Source organism: Salvelinus sp. IW2-2015, linkage group LG19, assembly GCF_002910315.2.
Source record: "Salvelinus sp. IW2-2015 linkage group LG19, ASM291031v2, whole genome shotgun sequence".
Classification (NCBI taxonomy): domain Eukaryota; kingdom Metazoa; phylum Chordata; class Actinopteri; order Salmoniformes; family Salmonidae; genus Salvelinus; species Salvelinus sp. IW2-2015.
The window spans coordinates 3349695-3368144 of NC_036859.1; the positions used below are offsets into that span (position 1 = coordinate 3349695).

General features: G+C 40.9%; 1 protein-coding gene and 1 non-coding gene across 2 annotated transcripts; both read left to right on the forward strand.

Annotated features, from left to right (window-relative positions):
* The first annotated feature begins 276 nt into the window (after positions 1 to 276).
* LOC111979523 (mitochondrial adenyl nucleotide antiporter SLC25A24) lies at positions 277 to 11112 on the forward strand. The gene is made up of 10 exons (XM_024010119.2): positions 277 to 782; positions 2021 to 2147; positions 2813 to 2900; positions 3116 to 3227; positions 3834 to 3992; positions 4157 to 4309; positions 6333 to 6440; positions 7390 to 7557; positions 7881 to 8031; positions 8225 to 11112. The coding sequence occupies exons 1-10, from the start codon at positions 600 to 602 to the stop codon at positions 8404 to 8406; spliced, it is 1431 nt and encodes a 476-aa protein (XP_023865887.1). The 5' UTR covers positions 277 to 599; the 3' UTR covers positions 8407 to 11112.
* On the forward strand, positions 9588 to 9640 carry LOC111979846 (U7 small nuclear RNA). Its single transcript, XR_002879382.1, has one exon. It is a non-coding gene; the product is annotated as a U7 small nuclear RNA (small nuclear RNA).
* Positions 11113 to 18450: the final 7338 nt, after the last annotated feature.

Sequence of the window (18450 nt, forward strand, 5' to 3'; positions counted from 1 at the left end):
CTTTAGCTGAGATAGAAAAGTTCTCTCTACAGCCCAATACTATTAACATTCCAGTGACAACATGGTATTTTTTCATTATTGGTATTTTTTCATTATTGGTCTTTATTTTTTATAAATTACGTATTGCCTTTTCTTGTTGGCACAATACAAGTGGCCATTGATAATTTTAAAAAGTATACATTTTTAAAATTAGTTATCCCCATTGCAATGGTTTGAATATCGGGCTTTTTAAAAAAGGTTTCGAAATTACCATACAAACGTGGCGTCATCATTTGTGCTGCTGAAAGAATACTAGTGCGTCCTTCTTTATACCGCCCACCCTCAATATGACTGCAGTAATCCCGACAAGTTCGTTTCAGGTTATTTACTGATATGCAGCAGTATTTGTAGGATATATGAAGCTGTGTCAGATTGTCGTCTCAAAATTCGTGTACCGGTATGTTCCTTGTCGACCACGGAGATAATTGCGAATTTGCGACGGATTACGAGGACCGACCCTTTTCTCAAACCGCGGTTCCGTATTGACTGAGCACTATGCATTCAACTTTCTGAAAAACATTGGGCCTTGGCTATCTGTAGCCTCTTTGCCAACAGCAACAATGTATCATGTTATAAAAGGACTTGTTCTAACAGAATCCCGATGCTGGGATCCCGATAGTGAAAGGTCATACCAAGACCTATTCGATAAACTGGACACCAACAAGGATGGGAAGGTCGATGTTGCCGAATTGAGAGCGGGCCTAACCGCAATGGGCATATCATTCCGCAAAGGTGCAGCGCAGGTAAATGTAAATGTAGAGCCATGCCGTTTCCCGTCGTGAAGGATTTGGGATTGGGACATACACTATGTGTAGCAAATATACGCAACACAGACCTAGAAATATGCCATTCTCGTTCACTTAGCCTATTCGCCCATGTGTGGGCATTTCCCTGTAAATAAAAAAACCTACACTTTATATAAACTAAATACTAAACTTTAGCCGACTAACTAGTTTCTCCCTGTCACACGTGTTACATCCTGGAGCGATAAAGCAGTAGTAACAGTGTTCGTGTTTGGTGTTATCAGAGCAGGACTGGTTTAAAGGGGCAATCGGCGATTCAAACAACAACGCGGACACCCTACCACTGTTTCGGTAAACAGCTGAGGGATGAGACTGGATAAATGTTATATAAAAAGGGGGAGGGGGACTAAATATGGCTCCATCCATATGTTAGTACAACATTTGATTTATTGGCCCGGTTTTGACGAAACTTGGGTGGATGATGTGTCTTGCCATTGAGATGTCACATTTACAAAATAACACTGATTGGCCCAATGGGGGCGCTGCATCATTCTTGGAGGATGTCATGTTTACTGTTGCCTTGTTTTAACCATGTTTTGAGGCTATACAGTATTTGTTTACATTGAAATAACTAAAGTAAATCAAGCTTATGTTTTTGGTTCTGATGGGGTTAGACAGTTGAACTAATCTCATGAGGCTTTTATAAGTCATATTCTTCAAGAATCAATGAGTATGTATCATGTGTATGTATCACCCCCAAAAATGTATGTAGCAATCACAGATTATCCGGCAGGACACAGGTTTCATCATTAATATGACATCTACAATATGACATCTACAAATTACTCATCCCCAGTATTAGGGAATGAAAACAGATATTGGTTTGTGTTGTTACTAGCACCACTCGAGTGGAAGATACCTGCCCCATTGACTTGGCCATCTCCAGTCATTATGCAATATTCTTTACCATTCAATATTCATTCATGTGCACAACATGCTCTTATAGTTACACAGTAACGCTATAACATTAGCCTACCACTTAATGATAGCATTGAAAAACTAGTACTGTTCCTGTGTGAGTCAGTATGCAACTGCTTGAATTAGTGAGGCAGCCTATGTGATGCATATGAGTCGTAGTCGTGTGTGAGTAACCTTGCCAATGTACAAAGTTCTGTTTCAATGATTCAACTTCCAACAGTGAGGCAAATAAACTAATCCTCTCATTTGTGTTTGTGCAGACAATTGTATCGTCTGGTGACAAAAACAAAGATGGAGGGCTTGACTTCAATGAGTTCAACAAATATCTGAAAGAACACGAGAAGAAACTGCGCCTGACGTTCAAGAGCTTGGACAAAAACAACGATGGTAGGTCACCATATCATATCCTTCTCCACAAAGCACTGGTGATTTTTGGGGGGGGAATCACTGGTGACACAAAGTGTAGGGAAGTACAGTACTTGATGAGCAGCGAGATCACTACAGATAGACTTCAGTATTTTACATTTGTCCAGGACCCTAGGATGACGGGAGATGCATTCAATACCGTCCACTAGGGGCAACGTGAGCAGGTATTACCGTCTGGCTCCCAGTTTGCTAAGGCGTTGTGGATGGGGCTACAGGAAGGGTCACGGCTTCAATCCCAGCTTGGCACTCATTCTGTTTTCTGTTTTAACCTTATCCCAAACCTTAACCCTTACCATAACCAGTCGGAATTGATGCCTAAACTTAACCCTCAAGTTTTTTTATGATTAACCGTCAATTTGTTCTGTTTTTACAACTTTCACCTTTTACCTACTTTCACTTCACCCATAGATGTTTATCCCCCCTTGATACTGAAGTGAGACTGTGAGATCTTGTTGTGATGAGACCTGTCTCTGTCAGAATGACTGCACATGATTCTCATAACAATGTAGTATCACTGTTACAACAACAAGGCATGATAGAACATGCATTATGCTTATGAACATATACTTATGAACTAGAGAATGTAATTAAACAAAACCTTGAAATGTTTCTATCATTTTCTCCAGGGCACATCGATGCCTCTGAGATCAAGCAGTCCCTTGAAGAGCTGGGCATGGACATAACCAAGGAAGAGGCCCAGACGATCCTACAAAGGTTTGTCCTCATAAGCTAAGTGTCCCTTCATTAGCCATGTCATTTCTTACAAACTATAAGCATTTTAGTCGATTCAACTTATCAACTAATCATCAAAACCTTGATTAGTGCTGGGCTGGAACAAAAATTGTCAAGTTGGCTAAAGCAGAAGTAGAATGGTAACCAGGCTAGTACTGTTACTACCTGCTCTGTGACCTCATATCCTGTCTGTGCAGCATGGACATCGATGGCACCATGATGGTGGACTGGAACGAGTGGAGGGATCACTTCCTGTTCAATCCTGCCCATAACCTGAATGAAATCATACGCTACTGGAAACACTCCTCGGTGAGTGGGTTACCCAGTCCGGAGTCTGGAGTCACACCTGCACCCACACACCCCTTGAAAAACAAGATATGTACAAGCAATGTTGTGGAGAAACTCCTATCCTATTGACTTTCTGTCGACAAAATCTGCATCTCCAGTGCATTGTTTATCTCCAGTGGATCATCTTACAAATTCTGTTTCTAGGAAATAGTGAGTCCCTTTTATAGCTTTTTGCTGAGACACTACATGCTAGGCTGGTGTTGCTGCAACTTCTCAAGCCACAACTGGTGAGATAGCAGGTCTGGATAAGAAGTTCCTCTCTCAGCAGTGTGTGAGAATAGGCCTGTTGGTAGGGTAGGTGGTAGTGTGTGTTTGTCTACAGAAAGTTTTGTTGACCACATGTGTTGCAGTTTATCTTACAGGCCTGACTGATAAAGTTGCAACAGTATAAAAGGCAAACATTAACATTTGGTTGTCATGGGGGCTATTGATCACCACCGCACAAGTTTTCAAATATCTTTCCCGATGTATGCTTGAGTGCAAAGTGCTATGAAAAACGTTCAAAACTCTTGGTGGCGGTTGACGGGTATAAGGACAATTTAACATCATTCTTCTTTCACTCACTAGGTGCTGGACATAGGTGAGAGCATTGCCATCCCTGATGAGTTCACAGAGGAGGAGAAGACCTCGGGTGGCTGGTGGAAACAGCTTGCTGCCGGGGCGATGGCTGGGGCAGTCTCTCGCACAGGCACCGCCCCATTGGACAGGGTGAAAGTCTTCATGCAGGTTGAGTACTGGAAGGGTCGTTACTAAAGAGGATTGGGAATATAATGCTTTATTACTACAAGTATGATCTAACCACAACCCTTATTCCTAACCTCATACCTAGTGAAAAAAACGACCAGTATATGAATGCAAACATTTAACCAACCCCTGTGGTTGTGTTTCAGGTCCACTCCTCCATGTCCAACCGGATCACCCTGTTGGGAGGATTCAAGCAGATGATTAAGGAAGGGGGCGTGGCCTCATTATGGCGAGGGAACGGGGTCAACGTGCTAAAAATAGCCCCTGAGACTGCTATCAAATTCATGGCCTACGAACAGGTTGGACACCGTTTCTTCTGTTTAGTTGTCACATTTGATGGACGGAGGGGGACAAGCAGGGGGAGAGAGAGACCTATAGAGAAAGTTATAGCGAGATATTTAATACAGAAAGTAAATAATACAATGATAGTGGGAATAGGAAATGTGACAGAGAGGGGAAGACAGACAGGGAAAATGAACACCTCTACAGTATGTGAGAATGCTGTTCATTGACTACAGCGCAGCGTTCAACAGCATAGTGCCTTCCAAGCTCATCACTAAACTATGGACCCTCGAGTAGGTTAAAGTACTTGAATTTGGCACTCTGAAATTCAAGTACGGGTATATCTTGAAAATCAGACATTTTCTCAAGTTGGCACTTGAAAGTACTTGAATTAAAATGAGGGGAGAACAGATAATGATCAAATATGTTTATGAAAAATATTAGAAACATTTATTGGTTTTGCAAACTATTTTCCAGGCAGACTACCAAGTTTTATTTCCTCTCGTGTTTCACGCTGTGGTTGCCAGGCGAGCTCGCTCATTCCACCCACACTGCCACTCAGCTAGGCAGGTACAGAACTGACTGATTAGGCGCGGCCAAACGTCACATCGATAGCTAAAATTCCCAGGGCGCCCGCGATATTCCACTTTATCAAGCGGCAGCTGTGATTCTGCTGTTCTGGTGGCCGTTCACGTGCCATTTTCCTCATACAGCCCTCCCGCCCTTCTCCAGTAGGCATGTCCCAAAACTCTGCTCATCACTACTCAAATTTCAAAATCATCAGTACTGACTTAGCACTCATGTATGTAGTAAATAAGTAGTGAAACAGTGAATTATTGAGAAGAACTTGTAAGGTAGTGATGAATATTATGTTTCTTTTCTTTTCATGGGGTTGTGGTGCTATACTGCCATCTGGTGGCGACTAGTAACAATAGCATAATATGAACTATTAGAAATTGATGTTCCTTGAAAATAAATATGAATTTGAAAAAGTACTTAAGTCCTTGAATGTGACTTGTCATTGTCTGTATGAACCCTGGACCCTGGAGTTAAACACCTCCCTCTGCAACTGGGTTCTGGACTTCCTGACGGGCCGGCCCCGGTGGTGAGGGTAGGCAACAACATGTCCACCGCACTGACCCTTAACACGGGGCCCCCCTGTACTCCCTGTTCGCGCACGACTCCAACACCACAATTATGTTTGCAGACGACACGAAGGTGGTAGGCCTGATCACCGACAACAATGAGACAGCATACAGGGAGGTCAGAGACCTGTCAGAAAGACAAAAGAGCTGATCGTGGAATACAGGAAACGGAGGGCCGAGCACACCCCCATCCACATCGATGGGGCTGTAGTGGGGCAGGTCGGGAGCTTCAAGTTCCTCGGTGTCCACATCACTAAGGAAGTATCATGGTCCACACACACACACACACACTCCAACACAGTCATGAAGAGGACACAACAATGCCTCTTCCCCCTCAGGAGGCTGAAAATATTCGGCATGGGCCCTCAGATCCTCAAAAGTTCTACAGCTGCACCATCGAGTGCATCCTGACTGGTACGGCAACTCCTCGGCCTCCAACCGCAAGACACTGCAGAGGGTAGTGCGTACGGCCCAGTACATCACTGGGGCCAGGCTTACTGCCATCCAGGACCTCTATACCAGGCGGTATCAGAGGAAGACCCTAAAAATGTTCAAAGACTCCAGCCACCGATGCACCAAGTCTGGAACCAACAGAGCCCTGACCAGCTTCTACACCAAAGCCATAAGACTGCTAAATAGTTAACCAATAGCTACCCGTACTATCCACATTCATTATTTTTGCACTAACTCTTTTGACTCATCACATACGCTGCCGTTGCTGTTAATTGTCTTTCCTGTTGCCTAGTCACTTTATCTCTACATGTATGTACATATCTACCTCTACCTTTCACTGCTAGTCTACGGCTGTTGTTTACAGAGAGAGAGAGAGAGAGAGGGGTTCTAATAGTATCTCTGTGTTATCCTCATGGTGTATCTCAACTCTCTCCCCCATCAGTATAAGAAGCTGCTGACACCAGAGGGAGGGAAGGTCCAGACCCACCAGAGGTTCATGGCTGGCTCTCTGGCAGGAGCCACCGCCCAGTCATCCATCTACCCCATGGAGGTGAGAGGACAACCCACTGTTACCGAGGGTCTCCGTCACTGTCAGATCCCTGGAATTCATTTGATCAAGTAGCATTCCCATAATAGAGCAACATTAATCGGTCAACTGCATTCACGTTAGCAGGTGGTATACAATTCATTTAACATAATAAAAAATAATCTCGGGAAGAAATATGTCCCTGAAAATATATTTGTCAGGTACATTTTGAACCTAAAAGCTTAACCTAAAACGTTAGTGTAACTGAACATACAAACGTTTCATGGGAACGTTGCAGGAACATTTCTGTGTATCAGTTGTCAGGACGTCACCTGATGGTCCCAAAGAATCGTCGTTTTTTTTTCATTACACATCACACCTTGTTACCTTGTTACTTTTGCCAAACCCATCAAGGCCCTGATTGGTGAACCACTGATCCATTCACAGCTCTACGTTTTTGGCAAGGTTAGGGCACACGCACGCACGCACAGTGCTGTTAACATAGTGTTTTCAACTTTCATACTGTATTTGACACACTTTGACATGATTACATTGTGCATTTTCATTTATACAGTCATTATTACTCAGTGTGCAAAGCTGTCATCAAGGCAAAGGGTGGCTATTTGAAGAATCTCAAATATAAAATATACTTTGATTTGTTTAACACTTTGTTATTTCATAGTTTTGATGTCTTCGATATTATTCTACAGTGTAGAAAATAGTCAAAATTAAGAAAAACCCTTGAATGAGTAGGTGTTCTAAAACTTTTGACCGGGTATTGTATGTTAATGTGTTTATTTGGCAAACACCCTTCACTGATCAAATTAAAATCAGTTTCTCATTGAAAAGATTGCAATCTGTAGGATCAGCACAAATTAGGACTGCATTTCCGCTACCTCTCATAAACTATCAGTACTTATTTAATTGTATATAGCTGAGCGTCATCTCTCCATTGTCTTCTTTCTCCTTTTAGGTCATGAAGACCAGACTGACTCTGGGGAAAACTGGCCAGTATAATGGAATGTTTGACTGTGCCAAGAAGATTCTGAGGAAAGAGGGCATCAAAGCCTTCTATAAAGGCTACACTCCCAACATGATAGGCATCATTCCCTATGCTGGCATCGACCTTGCTGTTTACGAGGTATGCAGGCTGACGATTTCTATCACAGAGTCAAGGCTGTTTCTCATTCCACATTGTAGTACTGCAATGATTTACAGTTCACTGGCGTGTATTACCGAAAACAGACAATTCCATAATCTTGGACGTTTTTCAGGACTCAAGATTACAATCCAGTGAATCCACTGAATTGCGTTCGTCAAACGTTGTGTCATTCTAAATGACAGAAGGCTTACCACATTAATGTGACCACTGTCTGAACACAGATTCTCTTTGGCGCCAGTCACACCCCCTAAATCATGATACTTCCCTTGTCCCTTACCCCACCCTCTCTTTGTGTTCCCCAGAGCCTGAAGAATGCATGGCTGTCCCGCTATGCCAAAGACACAGCCAACCCTGGCATCTTGGTGCTGTTGGGCTGTGGCACCATCTCCAGCACCTGTGGCCAGCTGGCCAGCTACCCCCTCGCCCTGCTTCGCACACGCATGCAGGCACAAGGTAATAAATACATCTGGAACTAGATGAGATATTCTTTATTTATTGAAGCCGAAAAACATTCCAAATCATCTCTCCAGCAGCACAGAAAGAAATCTTTGACTAATGAAACCAGCTGCTACAGATGTCCTGATATGTAGGCTGTGTAACCTTTTTCTTTCCTTCTGCATCCTTTTTTTCATTTACTGTCTCTCAGCAACTCTGGAAGCGTCGGACAAGTCCACCATGACTGGACTGATAAAGGGGATCATGGCTAACGAGGGTTTCTTTGGACTGTACCGGGGTATCCTGCCTAACTTCATGAAAGTGATTCCTGCTGTGAGCATCAGCTATGTGGTCTACGAGTACATGAAAACCGGCCTGGGGATCTCCAAATGATGCAGGGACAGTCAGACAGGATGTTAAGTCTTTAGGTCTTTTGGACAGTTTAGTTGGAACTTAGTGATCTGCACAGACTTTTATGATCTCACGTAGACAACCAAACGTTGCCATCTTGTGATCACTCTGTGTACTGAGCGTTACGAGGAGAACCATGAAATCGAGGTTGGGTCTGAGATAGGCCAGTAGACTCTCCAAAAATGATGCTCTCCTCTTTAACTCAAGGTGAAATTCCAATATGGTACAATATACCTGTTAAGAACTGCATTATGGATCTTAAAACAGAGAGGGTGAGAGGACGAGGTATTGATGTCTTCAGGTGAACACTGTGGACGAGGTTCAAGAGCTTTGTCAAAACTATTTTTGTTCCACTGTAATATTAAACGCTCCATGCGCACATTTTAGAGAATCCCACACTACTACAGTTTACTCAAAAATTCTGTGGTAAATTGTAGTCTGGGTACCAGTCAATTTAGCTAACGTTCCACTACCTGTACTCCGTGTCATATGCCAAAGATATATTTATATGACATGGAGTAGGCTACAAGGTCGCCAGGTCAAGACTGGTACACATCATCAACGACCACTCGGGGTCGAGTACGATTATCCTCCCGGTGGGTCCTGCTTGTGGGTCTTCAGATGGCTGAAGAGGCCGATCCGGGAGCCACGTATTTTGATGCGGTATGGGCAAGGGTGAGTGGTGGTGGTTGGGCGTTCTTGATGGGAAGTCTCTCCTTTGTACCATGCCACTTTGTCATGGACAGCTTTTCTCCATGTCGACCTGTCGAGGAGTGGAATGTTAGCCAAAAAAGGCTGATACCCAGGCTAAGTATACTGTAGAATACTATACGACACACGGTAGTATCACTCGATCATGTGTAATACTTACTGTAGAATTCTGTAGTAAATTGTAGAATACTATACTACACACTAGTATCCCTCGATCAGGGGTATTACTTAATATATAATTTGGTAGTATACTGTAGAATACTATACTACACAGTGTGGTATCCCTAATTCATGTGTAGTACTTACTGTATGATTATGTAGTGAACTGTAAAATATTTGAATTTGAATATGCCCAGCCAATTCCCCTCCCCATATTCCAATTTGTGCCACCCGTGAGTGAGAAGCCTACATGCCAAGTATAGACCATATATTGTGTTCCCTACAGGTTATGGAAATGTGCTCTTTTAGTATTCGTCCAGTAGGTTTCCTCAAGGAGAAAGCCCCCACTTCTATATCAAAGACAATAAAACAAAAGCACTATAGTAAATACTACAGTAATGTCTGAAAAAAACACCACAGTAAATACTATAGTATATATTCTAAAAAATGTTAACTATAGTAATATTACAGTATTTATGCTATAGTAAATTGTAAATACTATAGTATATTAGTAATATATGCATAAAACACTATAGTAAATAGAACAGTAATGTCCACAGAGCACTGCAGTACATACTATAGTTTTTTTAACTATAGTAATACTACAGTATTTATAAGTGTGCCTTACACTAAGTTCAATATCATATTTTTCTATTTTATTTGGTTGGTTCTATTTATTTTTACAGGTTAGTGTCATTTACAACTGCTGTTTCAATGCTGTGTTTTCATGTGTTTTAACAGATGATTTACAAACATGTCTTTTTTTACTTTATGCTTTTCTTGAAAGACAATGCCTACCTTGTTGTTGTTGTTGACTGTTAAGCTGAATCTCAAGCAAAAAATATTCATAGTTACAAAAGCTAGCATGCAAATATTGTCTGTGAATCATTACTGGAGCTAGGGGGGGAAGTCTTAAAAAATTCTGCCTCTTTTTTTGCTAAGCTTGACTGAAATTCAAGTAGGTTGTGTACACTGTCAATACTGGTTTCCAATTCAGAATCACTTCAGGATCCCCCCTACACACACACACACACACACACACACACTCCATATGCATGCCATGCACCCACTAAACATTTTTACTACTTGAGGCCAATGGTTATGTTGCCTCAATGTCTTATGTCTTAATTATGTTTGAATATGTAATAGGTCTACTATACCTGAATCGATTGACATTGTGAGAGTTGTATGAATGTTCTCACAAAGCTTAGACTGAAAGGAAAGCAATGCCTGTGTTATGGGTCCAAACAAATGTTAACAGATGGTTGTCCACGTATAAATATTCACAATGGAATATTTACAACTTCAATTTAAATGAATAGTGCAAAGCCAAATGTTCAATGCTGTGTGCATGTCGCATCTACAGGTCTTGCAGTGCACGTTTGTGAATGCTTGTTGCGCGAATGATTTAATTGAACTGTGTCAATCAACTCTAGATCATTGTCATCCCTGTGGAGACATCCAAAAACCTATCCAATCATTTTACAGTGTACCTTTTTTTATTATTCATAATACAAAAATCAACAACTTCCATTGCTACATCAAACATGTTTAACAAAACAAAACACAGGTATTAACAAGAAAATAATAAAACACAAAAATATCAATAAAATATATATTTTTTTTAACTATTCTAGTGCAATTGTATTCACTCTGTAAAAAAATGTCATTATAGTGATTCAGGAAGATGTTATTCTTGTTGTTATTTACTAGGGATAATGTCTTAACAAGATAATTAAATTCAATCAGAAATATGTGTAATTTTGGTATAGAATTCTGGAATTTTTGGCAACAAGAATAAAAGAAATTCACAACCATTTCAATGGTCTTGTTATCATTGCAATAGTAACATGTTATATCCTTCATGTCAAAAACATGGGTAGTGTTCATAATGGTAAATAAGTATTCTGCAAGATTTTCCCAGAATTCTGACACAAATTTACATTCAAAGAACAAGTGAGTCAGATTCACCTTTTTCGCAGAAAACGCAGATATCATCAATAGCCACAAATTTGGACAACATAAAATTTACATGGACATATCTTATGTAGAATTTTAAAGTGCACTTCCTTAAATTTATTTGGTATACAATAACCAAGCTTTTTCTAGACAATGTCAGGAATAAGCCCGTTCCATAAAAATGTTCCTCTCGGCGTAAATTGGTTTTGTGAATGGAGAATTTGTCTTATATATTTATTACAACAAGATTTCTCAAGTAAGCCCACGCCTTCCAATCTGAGTTCTGGGTAAACTTTGTGATCATTACCAAAGCTAAGATGAGTTTTTCATTAGTGTAGTTAGAACACTGTGAACGGCTTTGATCACAGGAATCAACTCTCTGAAAGGTATTGGAAACTCATTCAATGTTATAAATTGTTCATATGTAAGAATATTACCCCTGATGTCAAAAACATCAAGAACAAAGTCAATATTCCTCTCATGCCAGCTGGGGTAGAACAATGACTTATTCCTTACAGTTATGTCTGAATTATTCCACAAAAGAGCTTTACGTGGGGAAAAATTGTGCAGGAAACATTTTCCAGGCCATTAAAGCTTGTTGGTGAAACCTAGCCAATTTAGTGGGTAATCATTCAGGAATATAATTACATTTCAGTAAAAATGTAACTTATTAAACACATTATTTGGAATGAAATGCCATATTGAATCAGTACTAATCAAACATATTTTCAACCAGTTGATCTTGAAAGTGTTATGTCAACAAAATCCAACACTTCTAGACCTCCTTGAGCCCTTTTATTAGAGAGGACTGACGTTTTTAGTTTGTGAGACTTATTTTTCCAGATGAAGTCAAGAAAGGTCTTTTTGATCTCTTTACAACTAGAGGGACTTACAAATAAAGATAATGAGGGGTACACAAAGCGAGACAGTCTCTCTGCCTTGGACAGAAGTACTCTCCCAAGCATAGAAAGATCCCTTTGTAGCCAATAATTAAATATATTTTTTGTTTTCTTAATTTTAGGAGAGAAATTCATATGTTGTCTGACTAAGTGCTTTTTTTGACAGATGCATTCCTAAATATTTAACACAGTCCTTTACAGGAATATTTTCTATTTCTTTATCATCAGAGTCATATAAACATAAGATTTCACATTTAGAAACGTTCAGTTTTAATCTTGATGCAATAGAGAATGCAGTGATAGCATTAAGGGCATGTGCGACCTGGTCTTTGTCTCTTAAGAAAAGAGTAGTATCATCAGCCAGTTGGGAGATTTAGATTTTTTTGTTAAAAATCGTTAAGCCATACAAATTTGCATTATTCAGAATATCTAGAGACAGAAGTTCCACAACCAAAATGAATAAAAATGGCGAAATTGGGCATCCCTGTCGTACACTTCTGTTGATATTGAATATTTTGGATGTATTAAGGTTTAGTAACACAGAACTATTTATATATTTGAAAAAACATGCGAATGACTTTGATAAAATTTTCACCGAAAAAGTTTACGGATTTAAGCAAATGTATGTTGATGTCGTAATCGATCGAACGCGATGAACTAACAAATGTTTTTGAAATTAAACAAAATATAGATTTAAACAATGCCACAAAAACGTTTCTTCATAGATAACTGTTCGCTATAGAGCTCAGCTTACTACTGAATATGGTAAATTGTTGTTTATCATGTTTACTGAGCTTTCAAGAATGTACTATATTTGTAATCTGTCTCTCGCTATTTGTATAGGAGAAACCCTGGGTGAAAGAATTGAAATGGGTACTAGAGGATTTGAAGGATGACCCTAGGAAAGATGTCTGTCGACCAAGTAGCAGGACCAAAGTTAAGAAAATTGTAAGACCTTTCTAAATGCGCCATCAACCATAATATGGAGGAAATGAACTATACATTTAACACATAAGGATAGTCACTTCACTATATGTACAAATGACCTCGACTAACCTGTACCCCCGCACATTGACTCGTTACCGGTACACCCTGTATATAGCCTCGTTAGTGTTATTTTATTGTGTTACTTTTTATAATTTTTTACTTTAGTTTATTTGGTAAATATTTTCTTAACTCTTGTACTGCACTGTTGTAAAGGGCTTGTAAGCATTTCACGGTAAGTTCTACACTTGTTGTATTCGGCGCATGTGACAAATAAAGTTTGATTTGATTTGAAGTAGCTAATGAGATCAATTTAGGTCTGCATTATTGGTGATTCCGGAAGAAGATAATGCGTTAAGCACACGTTATTCTTCCAGAATCCTTATACTTGATACGCATTCTCTAACTAAAGACATTTCTTACAGTACATAACCGCTGATAATCAAGAGTATCTGAAGGTTAAGAAGAGGACCAAACAAAAGTCAGAGAAGGTATCTAGCTAATAATAATTTATTATTTTATACAACACTCCCATACAATCAATAGATTAACAATGCCTTGTGCCATTTTGTGAATGAGGTGTATGCGTCTCAGTTAATGTAGTAGGCTTCTAAGATCTAAGCTCAACACACAACTTTGATAGAATAATCAAAAGAAAGTCCTAACATATAACTGGTAAACCCAGTGTCTTGTCTACATTTTCTCTGCCCCCCCAGTCCTATTCCCACTCCTCCAGAAGCAGGGCAGTGACGACCCCAGTCGTCCCTATAGCTCTGGGGGAGCTGGATTCCCCTGGGACCAGTGATGATGAGAAGGCCACAGACCGGAAGGAGCGGGTCTCCAGTGCCAGGGAACGCCATGAGCAAGCCAGAGCCATGATGGACACATTCACTGAAAAGTTCCACTCTGTCGCAGAGGATCTCGAAGAGATGAAGGTATAGGTCAGAGAAGGGACCAGTGGTCTCCCAACCCTAGACTTTGAGACTTTGAGTATGCAGCAACCTTTGTTCCAACCCAGCGCTAACTGATTCTACTGATCATCAAGACCTTCATTAGCTGAACCGGGTTGGTTAGTGCTGGGCTTTAAACAAAACCTTGTACACCCTGTGGTTCTCCAGGACCAGGGTTGGCGACCATTTAGAACTCTCCACCATAGGGCTGTTGATCGCTAGTTTGTCAGCATAGATATGTGTGAAAACCCTGCGCCTCTGAAGAGATACTATGTTTATATCAGAATCCTACATGAGCTGTAGAACTGTGATGTGCTACTTTCCCCCTTGACTGCACCTAGATTCCCAGGAAGAGCTCCACTCGACTGCGGTCATCATGCTCCCAGTCTGCCAATGAGGATGGATCACCCCTGGCCTCTACCCAATCAGATAAGGCCCTGAGGCGAGACTGGTCACGACATATGATTACAGCCGGAGAGGCCGGTGGTGACATCATTCGAACATCTTCATCAGCGTCATTATTATCTTTGCCAACCATTTATGAGGGCGTCAAGGGGAGCAGCGAGTCCAAACCTGATGTATCCGGAGAAGATGATGTCAAAAAGAGCAAGAAGTCCAAATGTAAAGTCAGGCAAGGCTTTCGCAATTTCACCAAGGCTCTGACTGGACTGTTGGTTCGTACGTTTTATAATTATTTTATTTTTTTACAGCTTTTTTCTCTGTGTCTGGTATGAGACCTTAACTGTGCGTGTAATTGGTATTGTTATAGAATAAATAGTTTTCCATCGGTGCTATGCTTCTGCTGGTCTACAGTATTCTCCAAAACACGTTACAATACCGTGGTCTATTGATTGAGTCATTGTAAGTTCCTTATTTATATGAAATAATGAATGACTTCATGTCTCTTTTACTTTTCATGAAACTCCCAAAGCGTACAAAAGATGACCATACTGGAGATGGACGGATTGCGCGAAGTGTGACACCATTCAATGACACACTCAACATGGTCATGGTTCCTCCACATCCCACTCACTAACTGGCATTTGTGAGCTACATTCAGACAAAAAGGCAGCCGCATTTGTACGGATGATATTTAGCAGAGGATATGTTTTTCTTATATAAAGGATACAAATGAATAATACAACTGTTCTGTTGGGAGTAGCGGTGTGTGGGTAGAATCACTGGGGAAGCCAGAAAAAAAGGCATATTACAACCTATGTGTTTTGATAATTGCGTTGTTTGCTCTATAAATCCTGTTAGTTCATATGCATTGCGACCGTGATGTACAGCTCTGTAAAGAAATTGAGACAACTGCAAAATGATCAGTTTCTCTGGTTTTACTATTTATAGATATATGTTTGGGTAAAATTAACATTTTTGTTTTATTCTATAAACTACTGACAACATTTCTCCCAAATACAAATATTGTAATTTAGAGCATTTATTTGCAGAAAATGACAACTGGTCAAAATAACAAAAAAGATGCAGAGTTGTCAGACCTCGAATAATGCAAAACAAAATAAGTTCATATTCATTCATACAACACAATACTAATGTTTTAACATAGGAAGAGTTCAGAAATCAATATTTGGTGGAATAACCCTGATTTTCAATCACAGCTTTCATGCGTCTTGGCATGCTCTCCACCAGTCTTTCACATTGATGTTGGGTGACTTTATGCCACTCCTGGACGCATGAATCAAGCCACGTACAAGGTTGTCCTGGAAGAAAACTTGCTTCCTTCTGCTCTGACAATGTTCCCCAACTCTGAGGATTTTTTTTTCCTGCCGGAGAGCACTAAACATTTTCGGAACAATAAACAACTATTGATTTAGAACCACCGAGAGTTACTGCAAGTCACAAAGAAAACAGGAGCTGCCTCCACTATTCCAGCACCATTTCAACGTCAACATTTCAACATCATCAAATCACCTCTGCTCAGTCTAATACAGTGACAACTAAAAGATACCAAAAACTATTTAGTCCAAATGTAAGCTAAATATGATGTGGCTGTCCATGGTTCTGATTTTTGTGTGCTTGTGCGTGTGTGTGCACATTCGTGCAAGTAGAAAAAACATGTTTACCCACCCTACTTCTAGAGAAACGCCAATGCCATCCTCCTCTCTTGCATGCCGACGAAAGTGTCTATCACTCCGTCATACATATCAGGCTTTTATGTTTTGTTTTCCTAGGCCACCTAGCTAAAATGCACGCTTGCTAGCCTAACTTCCTTTCATGGGCAACGTTAGCTAGTTAACATTAGCCTTCTAACATCTATCTACATATTGAACTCTCAGGCCAGGGGCACAATGTATGAATTAATGTTTGGATCAGGATCACTGTTATAATCATTGGCCAACTGCCAGTACTGAGAATTAAGTAAAAACACAAGTCCAAATCCCTATCTCACATCCATTGCTAATTTAGGAAAGGCTGGCTAGCAACCGGAGGACAACAACACAGCAAGATGCAACAATTCAAGTTGTTTCTGTTAATAACGTATGCTCTCAATGCGATTTGATAGGAGTGACGCCAATTCCAAACTGGCTTCCCTCGTAGAACAGCTAAGCGCATTGTTAAATACTTTTCAGCCCTTCCGCGTCACCTTACTCACAGAAAATATCTGCTAAATATAGAATCACATGGTTTATCCGTCTCTCTGTAACCGCCCATAACTTCACAACAAAGTTCCCAATGTCTGCAACTGATACAAACCATCAACGTATAAAGGTATAAAATATAAACAGTTGCATATTTCAATCATATTGAAAAACATTTCATGTTCACTCAATTGAGTTATATTTTGCTAATGTACGCTACTGTCTGTAATGTGTCTCAATACATTTCAGAATGGGTAGCCTAACATCAAATAACATTTTATTTGTTACATACACGTGTTTAGCAGATGTTATTGCGTGTGTAGCGAAATGCTTGTGTTTCTAGCTCCAACAGTGCAGTAATATCTAATACGTAATATCTAACAATGCACACAATCTAAAGTAAAGGAATGGAATTCGGTGCTTCTACACCTGCATTGCTTGCTGTTTGGGGTTTTAGGCTGGGTTTCTGTACAGCACTTTGAGATATCAGCTGATGTACGAAGGGCTATATAAATAAATTTGATTTGATTTGATTTGAATTAAGAATAAATAAATATTTGTATGAGCAATGTCAGAGCGGCATAGACTAAGATACAGTAGAATTGGATAGAGTACATATGAAATTAGTAATGCAAAATATTTCAGCATTATTAAAGTGACTGGTGTTCCATTATTAAAGAGGCCAGTGATTTCAAGTCTGTGTATATAGGGCAGCAGCCTTTAATGTGCTAGTGATGGCTATTTAACAGTCTGATGGCCTTGAGATAGAAGCTGTTTTTCAGTCTCTCGGTCCCAGCTTTGATGCACCTGTACTGACCTCGCCTTCTGGATGATAGCGGGGTGAACAGGCCGCGGGTCAGATGGTTGTTGTCCTTGATTATCTTTTTGATCTTCCTGAGACATCGGGTGCTGTAGGTGTCCTGGAGGGCAGGTAGTTTGCCCCGGTGATGCGTTGGGCAGACCACAACACCCCCTGGAGAGCCCTGCGGTTGCGGGCGGTGCAGTTGCCGTACCAGGCGGTGATACAGCCGACAGGATGTTCTCAATTGTGCATCTGTAAAAGTTTGTGAGGGTTTTAGGTGCCAAGCCAAATTTCTTCAGCCTCTTGAGGTTGAAGAGTCGTTGCACCTTCTTCACCACACTGTCTGTGTGGGTGGACTATTTCCGTTTGTCAGTGATGTGTACGCTGAGGAACTTGAAGCTTTCCACCTTCTCCACTGCGGTCCCATCGATGTGGATTGGGGGGTGCTCCCTCTGCTGTTTCCTGAAGTCCACGATCAGCTCCTTTGTTTTGTTGCTGTTCGGTGTGGTTATTTTCCTGGCACCACACTCCCAGGGCCTTCACCTCCACCCAGTAGGCTGTCTCGTCATTGTTGGTAATCAGGCCTACTACTGTTGTGTCGTCTGCAAACTTGATGATTGAGTTGGAGGCGTGCGTGGCCCCGCAGTCATGGGTGATTAGGGAGTACAGGAGGGGGCTTAGCACGCATCATTGTGGGGCCCAAGTGTTGAGGATCAGTGAAGTGGAGGTGTTGTTTCCTACCTTCACCACCTGGGGGCGGCCCATCAGGAAGTCCAGGACTCAGTTGCACAGGGCGGGGTTCAGATCCAGGGTTCTCAACCTTAATGATGAGCACTATGGTGTTGAATGCTGAGTTATAGTCAATGAACAGCACTCTTACATAGGTATTCCTCTTGTCCAGATGGGATAGGGCAGTGTGACGGCATCATCTGTGGATCTATTGGGGTGGTAAGCAAATTGAA

Bases quoted from the DNA above. Each gene is read 5' to 3' on its own strand.
- LOC111979523 (XM_024010119.2), top strand. From the start codon at position 600: ATGTATCATGTTATAAAAGGACTTGTTCTAACAGAATCCCGATGCTGG. The intron at 2,148-2,812 runs GTAGGTCACCAT...CATTTTCTCCAG, and splicing joins CTTGGACAAAAACAACGATG to GGCACATCGATGCCTCTGAG. The intron at 4,310-6,332 runs GTTGGACACCGT...CTCCCCCATCAG, and splicing joins AATTCATGGCCTACGAACAG to TATAAGAAGCTGCTGACACC.